General features: G+C 54.9%; 1 protein-coding gene across 1 annotated transcript in view; it reads left to right on the forward strand.

Annotated features, from left to right (window-relative positions):
* Positions 1-10,171, forward strand: part of SHB (SH2 domain containing adaptor protein B) — a 133,261-nt gene extending 123,090 nt beyond the window's left edge. The window contains exon 6 of the mRNA XM_066367612.1: positions 9,340-10,171. Within this exon, the coding sequence (XP_066223709.1) occupies positions 9,340-9,523 (184 nt within the window). The 3' untranslated portion in view covers positions 9,524-10,171. The remainder of the gene's footprint in view (positions 1-9,339) is intronic.
* Positions 10,172-12,127: the final 1,956 nt, after the last annotated feature.

Below are 12,127 nucleotides of genomic sequence, written 5' to 3' on the forward strand. Positions count from 1 at the left end.
TGTGCCGACTGGAGCATACAGATGATACAGGTGGTGCCTGAGATTCCCTTCCACTGATGACACGAGAGCATGTGGGGGTGTCTGGCCATGATTCACCGCAGAATGGGAGCAAACCTCCACCTCTCTGGCTCTCAGCGTCATCTGTAAAGTGAGGACAGGGAACCAAATGGTCTCAAAAGCCTCTGCTTACTGTTCTGTTTCCCTCAGAAATGTTGAATATAGAGCAATACACACAGTAGGCCCTTAATAAATGTCATAAAGCATCTATGACCAGTATATTTTAATTAAAAAGAACTCTGTTCATCGTTTCTGTTTTCACGTGGACCCCCTGTGTAACAGTGTGCTTTCTGGAGTGTCTGCAGTACTGCTTGATGTTAGGGGAACTTGATCACAGGGAAGTAAACACCCTGCCCATTGTCACCCAGCAACAGAGCTGGGGCCAGACCCCAGGCTTCCGACTCCAGCCAGGCGGACTGCCCAGCTGGAGGAGCTGGTCCTGCAGCCAAGAGGCTGCCTGGCCGTCTGTGGCTTCTGGGATGCCAGCGTGGCCGTGAAGGACAGACCAGACAGACGGGGAGATAACGCTCAGCGCTCACCCTGGGCAGCAGAGCCGGCAAGACAAACCAGATGGGCAGCAACTTGTATGCGGGCTCCTGCAGAGCGGCAGGGTGGGTGGGGGCGGAGCCACGTCAGAACCCCCGGCCTCAGCACTGGCCATACCTGCTCCTGCCTGTTCACCCCAGACCTCAGTCAGCCCTAAGGGCAGGCGCTGAAAGCTCTGTTACACAGGTGAGGAAACAGGCAGTGCTCACAGTGGCAAGGGAGAAACTCACCCAGACCTTGGTCCCCCAGGTCCACAGGTGGTGGTTCTTTGCCCTCATGTCTTTCAGAGCTGCGCTGCTGTCCTCACCCAGGAGTGCTCCCCTTTTTCTGCTCCCAGCGTCGCTGGGGTTGACCCCAGTTTTCTATCTCCCTTTTGCCTACAAAAGCCATTGTGCCCCTCAGAGTCCTCTCCTCAGCAGCTGGTGCTCGCCGCCAGCATGCCTTTGCCCAGCAGGTGTGGCATGTGGCCCCCATCTGCCGGTTGGGAGGTGGGATGGGGTCGGTCCTTGGGAACAGCCTGGAGCACTTTGCAGCCAAGCTGTTTGGCAAATTCTGTGTTGTGTCGTAAGCCCTTAAATAATTAGCCAGATGACCCAGCTATTATCAAGTGTCCACTCTGCCTTCACATGGAAGGTCTCACCTCTCATAGCTACTGTGATGGCGGACTCTTGGCCTTTCCGGTGCATCGATGAAGGTGAGGCACTGGCAACTTGTGAGGGGTGTGGCTTTCTTCTGGGCACTACTGAAATTGGGGCCAGGTTGCACTGGGGGCGGTCCCATGCATCGTTAGCAACATCCCTGGCTGCCATCTAAATACCAGCAGTGCCATGTTTCCAGACACTGCCCCATTTCCCCAGGAGAGGTGTAAACTTGCCCTGGTTGAGAGCCACTGCTCCCAGGAGAGCAGGGCTGGGAAAGGCTCGTGCTATAGAAAGAAGACCACCCTAGGCCTGAGTGCATTCTGTCCATCCCATCGGCACCGGCCTTAGGAAGCCTGCTTTTGTCATCATGGTGTCCCCAAACCTGGGATCCACTGTGCCCAGGGCTGTCCCACCTTCCTCCCTGCGTAAGGATTAGCCATCCTGCCCTGCCTTGGTCCTCCTGGATGGTGCTCGGGTGGCCCCCACCTCTTGGAATGTCCCTCATTGGCTTGAGAACTTCGGTGCTAGAGAGGACCCCCTTCACCTTTCCCAGAAGGGTAACACCGAGGGCCCAGGGAGAGGGGACTTGCTCAGCCAATGACATCAGGGTTTGAACCCAGGTGTCTAACTTCAGTCCAGCTGTCACCACCAGCTCACGTCTCCCAAACGTAAAAGGGCCTTTGTTCCTGGAGAAGTCCTCAGTTAGAGGTAGAAAGGGATGGGGGACCCCTCCAGAGCCTCTTTCCACTTCCTGAAGCTCTGACATTACCCCCCACCTTTATCTCACCCCTCTCCATATAGTTTCATGTACAACTGGCTGACCTACAAGCATCGATGTCCTCCCATTTACACACCTCTGGTAATGGGAAGCTCACTCCTTACACTGTCAGCCTTGATCATTAAAATCCTTCTGCTTGACACTTTGTTAGTCTTCTGAAAAGATTGCCCCAAATGGGTTCATCTTGACCTACTGCTGCTTTGTGTGGCACAGAGCAGGCCTTATGCCTCCCCACATTTGTGAGGGTTATCCGCCCACTCTCCTGCCTGGAGACGGCTTTTTGTCATGATTTACTGAAGGCGCTCATCCTGGGCCGCCAACTTGGAGCATGAGAAATGCCCAGGTGTCACAGGAAGGCTAATCACTGCCGATGCATTTATTCTAAGTCTAATTATTTGCTTGTACATCAAGTCATTTGGCTCAGTGGCATTTACATTTAGACCTTTGTTTGCAATAACCTAGCTTATGTGTCTTCGGCTTGTCACTATGACCAGGCTGTTTCAGAAGGGGGGGGGGGTGCTGATATTTGCTGTGTGACCACATAAGCCCCTTCTCCGAGCTCCCTTGACCCCTAGAACCTCTCGGCTAGAAGGGGCCTCCGTGCGCCCACCCCAGACACTGCACAGTTGGAGAGAACCCCGTCACATCACTAGAACTGCTCTCATGCAAGTCCCCTGACCCCAGTGTCCTCTCACTGTGACCTGGGCACATTGCTTCTCCCTCTGGCCCTTAGTCTTCTCATCTGTGCAGTGGGCATCTTGCAGATAATGCCAGCCCTGCCTGTTTCTTTGTGAAGCCCCAGGCTGGTCCAGGTGTGGACCGAAGGCAGCAGTGGCTGTCATTGTCCACCTTTGTGTTTCAGGCTTCCAGGCCCTGTGCCGGAAGTTCACAGCACTCAGCAAGCCCTCGGGAGATGTCCACCGGGTGTCTGTCCCCTGCTGGCGCCCCTCACTTGAGATCTGGGCGTTTCTCTCGCGCAGCAGGCGTGGGGCACTCCTCAGAGCAGGCTTCTCTGCAGACGCAGTGGCTCTGGACTGGCTGCACCTTGCTCACAGGTATGGCAAGGAGAGCTTCTCTACAGACCCAGCAAAATATCCCGTCTCCTTGGACGTCAAGGAGATGGGAGGGCAGTAGGCTGTCTGCTTCCCAGAGCCATCTGCTTGCAGAGGCAGCATTGCCAGCCGTGGGGTGGGGTTATGGCAGGAACTACCTGTTTTTTAGGCCTCTGTATGGCCACAGAGGTAAGAGATATCTTACCATGGTCACCCTCCAGACCAGGGGTCCCCAAACTACGGCCCGCGGGCCACATGCGGCCCCCTGAGGCCATTTATCCGGCCCCCACTGCACTTCTGGAAGGGGCACCTGTTTCATTGGTGGTCAGTGAGAGGAGCATAGTTCCCATTGAAATACTGGTCAGTTTGTTGATTTAAATTTACTTGTTCTTTATTTTAAATATTGTATTTGTTCCCGTTTTGTTTTTTTACTTAAAAATAAGATATGTGCAGTGTGCATAGGGATTTGTTCATAGTTTTTTTTTATACTCCGGCCCTCCAACAGTCTGAGGGACAGAGAACTGGCCCCCTATGTAAAAAGTTTGGGGACCCCTGTTCCAGACCATCTTCCTCCAGAAGCTCCTTCACCCGTCACAGCAGATCAGTGTCAGAGCCAGGCCCAGAACATATCCCTCTCCCCACCTATTCAGTTCGTGTCACCACGACTTGAGTGCAGGCCCAGGGGGACAGAAGGGCCCGGTGGGCTGGTCTTGTGCCCTCTCCATGCTGAGCGCAGGGCGGTGTTCCCAGGGCGCTGAGGGTTAGCACCAGTGGCTCCTGTTGTGTGCATGGGGGTCAGGAGACCGGTGACAGCTCTCTCCTCTGAGAATCATTCTGCAGCCATTGTTGAGTGCATTTCAAATGTACAATTTCCTTCAGTCTGCGCTCATGATCCGGCCCCAGGAATCTTTGAGCAATGTAAGATTCATAAGTTTAATTAAAATGACTCCACAAGAGGAGGTTCATTTAGACCCCAAAGTGCATCCATTTAGAGAGCTGCTGGGCCGCAGAGTGGGCTGGGCCGGGGCCAGGCCCGCAGGAAGAGCGTGGCTTGGGGAGGAACCTGTCTCACGTCCATGTTTTGTGTGTTTAGGCCTGGGCAGAGGGCATCAGCCAGCTCCCTGGCCCAGGAATGAATTCTTTTAGAATCCCTAGGAAAGAGAGAGGTTTGACTCATTCTCTCCAGTGGCCCCCTTCAGGCAAGACCTCTGTGATTGGAGAGGTACTGCCTTTGGACCCCTTGCAGGTGTGACCCTCTGGGTGTGACCATGGCTGTCCCTCACTAAGCTTGCGCTGCAGAACCTTGGTGGGTCGCCCTGGGACCAGTGCTGACCAGACAAAGCAGCCACTGTGTCTGGCCTCAGAGGTGGCAGCTTCTACCCTGGCTAGGCCACACTAGGGGACAGGGTGGAGTGGTCACCAGCCTGCCCTTGGGAGCTCACAGTCCAGAGTGGAACCTCCCTCAGCCTCAGTGTCCCTATCTATAAAGAGTGATAGTTACACCAACTTAGCGACGTCGCTGGGCTTAAATCAGGTACCATGTGGCAACAGCTCATCTTGGTGCCGGTGGCTGTCATTCCTCCTGCAGGGGTGGGGAGCCTGGGGACAATGTTCTGGTGCCTCTGGGTCAACTGGGCATCTCCCCAGACGCCTTTCAACAGAGGTGACCAGAGCGTGCCTCTGTGTGGATCCTGTCACTGGGTCCGACACGCTAGTCCCAGAGGGCAATTTCCTCGCCTTCTCCCACATATATATTATATGCAAGTATTTTTAAGTCATTTCATCATAAAAAGAAGCGATTTAACATAACTATTACCCAGGATTTTTCATGAAATATGCATCAAGCAATTAGGTCTAAAAGCAAGAGGTGAGGCCTCGCACCCCGCTCAGGCCGGCAGCTGCGGCTGAGTGATGTTTTATTAAAGCTCGTGATTATGAGACGAGGTGGGGCCTGTTATTAGGCCTGGCGCGCCAGGCATGTTTGATAATCCTGGTGATGAGGAGGTGCTTTTTATGATGATAATGAGAGATCTGAACACAGTGACAGCCCCGGCACCCCCAGCCTCCACGAGCCTTACAAGACTCATTAGACAGGTCACCCATTGGAGACATCCATAATTGTGACTTTGCTCTCGCAAGATGTCCTATCAAAGGAGACAAGGGCTGACGCAGGAGCTTGGCAGGTGGCAACAGCCTGTCTGAACTCCCCAGGGACCGACACCCTACCGGAAGCAGTGACAGGGAGGTGGGGTGGCTGGGTTCTGACTGTAGCGAAGCCCACCTTGCTCGTGTGTTGGACCACAGTGTTGTTCTCTCTGAACTCAGCGTCCAGGAGGGTGAGAGGAGAGGGTCCCCAGGCTGCTTCTGGTGCCAGAAGCACTCTGTCCAGAGCACCCCTGTGCATGCTGGGTATCTGGTACACCCTCTGTTCTCCCCATTTTAGTTTTTTCTCTTCTCATGCTTGAGCTCTTCTGTGAAGACTTGGGAGTCATTAAAGCCATCCCTGGCAGCTGTTTTTAAATATCCAACTGTTGTTAGGTGGCATCTCATGGTGACCTTATGACTGATCAGGATATGTTATTACAACACATTTCTTGGGTGTGTTTTGACAAGACTTTACCTGACCTTTGCATGAGTCCAGGTTAACAGATTGTCTCATAAAGACAGGCTGCTCACCTCTCGGAAGCTGCCAGCCCCGTGTGATAGGTCACCACCCTGCCTGCGTGGCTGGGGCTCTGCCGGTCAGGACATGCCATCCCCAATCCCTGGGGTGGCCTTTCACTGCCGGCCCGTGCTGCCTCTGACCACCATCAGCTCTGCAGCGTAGGCGCATCGGGGACTGAGGCTCAGGGCTGAGCAGTCAGTTGGTCAGGATCTAATGCCTCTGGCTTACCCCGCTGCCTGGCCTCATGCGGAGACTGAGGACTGAGTAGGGTCCTGTCCTGGAGCGGGACGATGCTGAGGGCAGGAGCGTGGGCACTGGGACAGGCTCTCCAGCGAGGGAAGCCGCAGCAGCACTGCTGATCGCTGTGTGGCCTTGGGTCAGCCACCTCCCCACTGAGCCTCTGGGCTCAGCACACGGCCTGGCTCACAGGAAGTGGCCAGGAAACGTCGGCCCTGAGGCTGTCTGGGCAGGTGCCGGGGAGAGCAGCAGTGGAGGAGGTGCGAGTCTGCCTCCAGCCCCTTCCTGCAGGGAGCCCTCACAGAGTAGGCAGCAGACTGTGCTTATACACATGGAATCCAGGACTCTAGGCCCAGAAGTACCCTCAGAGGCCATCCAGTTAGCCTCCCCAGGGATCCAGTGGGGACAGGGACAGAGCCCAGCCCTGTCCAGCGGCCAGAGAACCGCAGGGTGCAGTGCTGGCGCCCAGGAGGAGCGCTCCTGCAGCGGGTCTCCACTGTGAGGGCCAGCTCTTCGGCCTTCCTACCTCTGCCAGGGAATGCCAGGCCCTGGGGTCAGACCGAGGGCTCAGACGACCTGAGTTCTCTGCCTTGGTCTCTGAACTTCATGACTGACCTGCCCCTTGGTACGGCCTGGCCCGGTTACAGGGCAGCACGTACTGAAGTACGAGTGTCAGAGGAAGAAACAGTAAGGCCTGGAGAGTCAGGAGGGACGCAGGCTGCCCGCCTCGCACACCTGTGTCTGTTGAGGTGGGACATCAGTGAGGCATTTCTAATTCCTGGCGGCCGTTTGGAGCCTGTGCCTTGGGAACAGGGGGGCTGCTGCTTCTACCACTGCCTCTGTCCGCCATTGCCACCTTCCTGGCCCTCTTCCCTTGATGGATGTTTTAATAACAACATGTGTGAAAATGTCCTGTTAACCCATCTGAGTTACTTTCCTCAATCTCCTTAAAAATTAAATCACCTCTCCCTGCAACTTCATCCCTGGAGAGTCAGCAGAGCTTTGGCTTCAGACTGCTCGTGGCCAGCTGCTGTGATCTTGTCTGACACATCCCACGCCTTGCACCCCCAGCCGGAGATCTGTGACAGTCATGGTCTGGCCCCCAAAGCGTGGGTCCACTCAACTCAGAAAGGGCGGGATGTGCTCGAGGCCGCGCCCCTCCCTGCCTGAGCCTGCACTCACCTGTGGCTTCAGCCCCTGCTCTCCCCACACCCACCCCGAGTGACCTCTGAGAGCACAAAGCTGTGTTAACTGTTCCCAGTTTCCTTACCTTCATTCAAGCAAGTACAGCCCTTCCCGGGCCGGCAGAGGCCTGCGATCTCTCCCGTGTGGTGGGTGGCCGAGGCTTCGCTCAGACGGGGCTATACATTTTTCATTTCACGCACACACCATTTCCGTTCTAACAGCCTAAGCAAGTGCGCCTCTGCTTCTCAGATTTGTCGAGGCAATTCTCCAATGAAATGACCCTTCACTGAGGAGCAGAACTTGCCACAGGCTCTGTAATTAGAACATTGTCAGCCTTAAAAAATCTTGATTTAAATTTCAGTTCTTTACAGGAATTATTCTCTCTTGAAACATAATTGCTCTCCAAATGATTTCCTTTAAGCCGAGGGTGACATCTCTAAATACATTATTACGAGCAGATGTATTGCTCAGTGCCTGCACTTCATTAAGCATTTGCTCTGCCCATTTGAAAACGGTCCTGGAGTCCACATTGATGTGTTAATAGAACAGGGGCAGTAAGTGAGGGAGCCCAGGCCGGACTAGAAGAGATGTGTGTAAGCCCCCCAGTGCTCCCAGGGGAGCAGCCAAAGCTAGAAGAGCCAGAGCTCAGACAGGAAATCTGTGTCCACACGGAGCCCTCAGCTAGGGTTGGCCTCGGTCCCCTGGAAGCCAGGCCTTTTGGGGCCTGCTCACAAGGTATCGTGTCCGGGGACAATAACTTTGGAGAAGACAACAGCGGGTCAGAGCCCCAGCTTTTTCACTAAGTAACAAACACTCAGTATATTGGACTGTGCTTTGAAAACCACACCATCCACAGTGTGGCAGCCAAATCATAGGGCCAGGCTTGGGACTGAGTGGGCAGGAAAAGGGCACCCCAGGCAAAGGCAGGTTGATAGGAGGGTGAGTGATGCGATGTGGCCAGAGCCCTGGGTGGGAGGTGGGAGAGGTCCCCCAGGGCCCCGCGGGAAGCAGCATGGCCCTTGCTGTCCTGAGCTGCACCCCACCCAGCATGCTGGTGCAGCTGGCATGCTGCAGGGGTCATGGGGCACAGGGCTCTGTTCTGATCTACAAGGAACCAGCCCACTTCCCTTTCAGCAGACGGTGGGCATGGTGGACACAGACCCTGCTCTGTGGAGCTCTTGGGAATTGGGAAGATGGATAAATGATTATAAGAAGGCAAGTACTGATGGAGGCATGCTCCCCATCTTGTGCTGATCCTCCAAGCAGTCGGAGGAAGGAAGGGGTCTGCCTGTGGGAGCCTGGAAGACTTCCTGGCAGAGGAAATACTCCGGCTGGGCCTTGGAGAAAGAGGCAAGGTTTACTGAGCAGAGGGAGGAAGAGAGGAGAGTTCCCACCCAGGGGCAGCCCTGAGAGAGGGCACACATCCTCCCCTGATTGCATTGGCTAAAATTAATCACATGGGTTCAGGCGCTACAAGGGAGGCTGGGAAATGCAGTCCCTGCTCGCAGCCCCTTCCCAGTAACAGTTCCATACTCTACTGCTCGCAAAAATTAGGGGATATTCTATTGCTTCATATTTGTTTTGAAATATCCTCTAATTTTTGCCAGCAGTATATATTGAAGGGCAAGCGTCAGTCTTTAGGAAATGGCTTGCCTGTGATCCCTGACACATTGTGTTGTGTCCTCTCCTGTAGACTGGGGGTAATGACCCCTGCCCTGCTCACTTGTCAGGGCATCAGGGACTTACACTTTGCACCTTCCAGGCAAGGCTTAAACACTTGACTGCAGGAGAACCAGGAAGAGGGACCGAGGTCTGGAGGGCAGAGACACCTGCAGCAGTGTTGGCTGCTGGTTCTGGTCTGATGTGGGGCTGGGGGCCCTAAGTGCAGCCGCATTTTGGCTGGGCCTGAGTTTTGGTCCTGGCGGCTGCTTCACGGCTGGGCTCTCTTCTGTCCCGGGCAGCCAGAAATCCTTGCACCTTAGCAGGAATTTGGCCAGAGGGCTAGTTCTCCAGGGTAATGAGCATGAGTACAGGACATGTCCTTGTTCAGAGCAGAACTGAGTGGCTCTTTAGAGATTGCTTTCCGTTCCTCAGCACCTGTCCCCTCCTCCTGAGCACATGGCTGCCTTGGCCTCTGTCATCCTGCAGATCCGAATAACCTCTTTGTTTTGTTCGCAGGAGCAACCAGGGTTTTATGCACATGAAACTGGCCAAAACCAAAGAGAAATACATTCTGGGTCAGAACAGCCCCCCGTTCGACAGCGTCCCGGAGGTCATCCACTACTACACCACCAGAAAGCTGCCCATCAAAGGGGCCGAGCACCTGTCCCTCCTCTACCCGGTGGCTGTGCGGACCCTGTGAGTGGACCGTCCTCGCCCTGCTCTGTGCCAGGGCCCAGACTCGGAGGAGCCGGAGCCCCCGCCCACCTGCCTGGCCGCTGTGGCCAGCCGAGTCCAGTTCATGTCGTGTGTATGGTACTAGCACACCACTGCATGTCTCAAGAATGCTGTCGCCACCATGGGGGCTGGAAAAGTCCTGGATAAAGACAGAGGGACGGCCAGCAAGCCACCCCAGCCCCCACCCCCACCCCCTCCTTGAGTTTCTGTGAATTAAAATATTTGCAAATCCAAAGAGATGCCTTCCAGGATGAACAAAGGAGAGCAGCTCAGGGGCAGGGGCGGGTGGGAGCTCCCCGGTTGCCGCTCTTTGTTCTCTGGCTGTCAGGAATTCACACCTGTGCGTGGGGCGCAGTTTTCCCACCAGCGCCCCAGTGGCGCTAGGAGCCAAACGCTGGTGCTGTGAGAGCCCAGAGAGCCCCTGGCGTCCTGCCTCCCCTCTGGTGTGTGTGTGAGTGAGCCCAGGATGCTGGCACACACGGATGTGAGTAAGCCCACTAATCCACTTTTAGTCACTCAGTAATCATTAGATCTTTAAGGAATCATTGTGCGGTCAAAAAGAGGATTCAATTATTTATGAATAGGGTGTGTAAATAAAATAGTCATTTAATATATATTCTTTTCCCTGTTTCTTGTATGTGGTGGGAAGGAGGGAGGGAGGCAGAGCCCAGCGCAGGGCCCAGGCGGTGGGTGGGGCAGGGAAGGTGTCTTTGTCCTGAGAGTCAGCGCCAGCAAAGGACCAACAACCAGGCTCTCCCTTCGGCCACAGCAGCACAGTGATGGCAAGTCTGTGTCCACCCCTCAGATGCACGGCGCCCAGCAGTCTACAAAGGACTCTCCCCATTGTTTGGGTCGTTCCTCCCTGTGAGGCTTTAACACGTGGGGAGAGGGGGGCTGAGAGAGGGAAAGTAACTTGCCCAAGATCACACAGTTCATAAGCCAAGGGGCCTCCTGAGCCCAGAATGGCAGACTCTGTGGCCAGTGTTTGGCTCTCCATGGCCTCGCTGTCGCCCTGCTCCTGGGGGAAGGCTAATCCTGACCTCATGGGATAGGGAGTCCCATTGGTCACCCACACTGCTTTACACAGATAACACCCGCCCCGCACAGACTCCCCTCCGTCTTGTCCTGTCCTTGACGGCAGCAGGACTGCCCACACGTTCAGGGCAGACCCTCAGAGGGCTGTGGGCCGTTGCGGTTCAGTTCCCCGCTACACTGTGACTGCATGTGGATGGAAGAAACAGGAGGAGCCCACCCAGCAGCCTGAAAGGTTTGGCTCCCATCCACTAAAGGAGGCCCACGGGATCCAGCTATGATTTGACTTTCTAGCTTCAGTGCCCTCAGCAAGCACACATCGTCCTGCCTGCCCAGCGGGTCCGCGTGGAGTGGAAGTTTGGTGGCTTGTCCCAGCATGAGGGGCCGAGTTTGAAGATCACCGGCAGGTCTAGACATTCAACACTGCCAGGGCTTCAGAGATGTTTTGAGCTTACTCTTCAGATGTGGAAACAGGTCCAGCGAAGGACAAAGACTTGCCGTGATCACTGGTCAAGCCGGGGCAGAGTGGGACTAAAAGCTGTTTCTTTAGGTGGCTACCATGGATTTCAGTGATGTGTGGCCAAAGCTGGGTCCTTGGCTACCAGTCTTTCTGCCCAGTATGCCTCTTGGGTCATCCTCCCAGGCCTTTGTCCATCAGCCTAGGTAGCCTCCAGCCCTTCCACCTGTGGATCCCACAGACTCATTCACCTAGTGATGACTGCATGGGCTGTGGCCTGTGAGTCTAGTCTCCAAAGACTCGACCTTGACCTTTCATCTGTTTTTGCATTTTCTAAAACATCCTTTGAGGCAAGAAAGTACTTGGAGTGGCCCATGCTTTTCTCCTATTTTGTGTGTGTGTGTGTGTGTGTATGTGTGTGTGTGAATAAGAAATTGAGTGAGGAGTTGGCACTTCAGCAAACAAGCTGCCAAAGGAGCGTGGATCCCCGAGATCCAGTTCAAGGGTGGGGACACCAGAGGCGGCCCCTGGAGCAGGGCTGGGTGAGGTTTGTGTTAGCTCCCATCCCACCTGCAACCCCAGAGTTCTGCAGGGCACTTCCCGGGCTGCGGGGTCGGGCAGTGCAAAGAGCCCCGTGCATCTTCTCAGGAGACGGGTCCTTCCAGAACTAGCTCTCCTCAGAGGCTCTGGGCCTGTGGTTGGGACGGTGAGGTTGCTTTACCCTCTGGGCTGCCTCTCCTCCTCCTGCCTCTCCTCCTCCTGCCTCCACTTCCTCACGTTGCCCTGGGACGCCCAACCTCTGGCCCAACCTCCAGCCCGCCTCAGGGACTGAGGCCGCAGGAGCCAGCTTACAGGATGGGAGCTGCTAAAAGGAATTTTTGTCCTTAATTTTATGAACCTCTCCCTCTTCTTCCTCTAATTGTGGCCGTTTCCTCTGTCAGCGTGTATTCATGTTTTCTTGGACATCTAACAATTGAAACAGCTTTTCCCTTTCAGAAACACTCATATTCAGGTTACTGGCGTTAGTTTGGTTTTTGTTTTGGCTTTTTTCTTTTTTCATCTGCTGCCAATTAATAGAGG

Source organism: Saccopteryx leptura, chromosome 2, assembly GCF_036850995.1.
Source record: "Saccopteryx leptura isolate mSacLep1 chromosome 2, mSacLep1_pri_phased_curated, whole genome shotgun sequence".
Taxonomy (NCBI): Eukaryota; Metazoa; Chordata; class Mammalia; order Chiroptera; family Emballonuridae; genus Saccopteryx; species Saccopteryx leptura.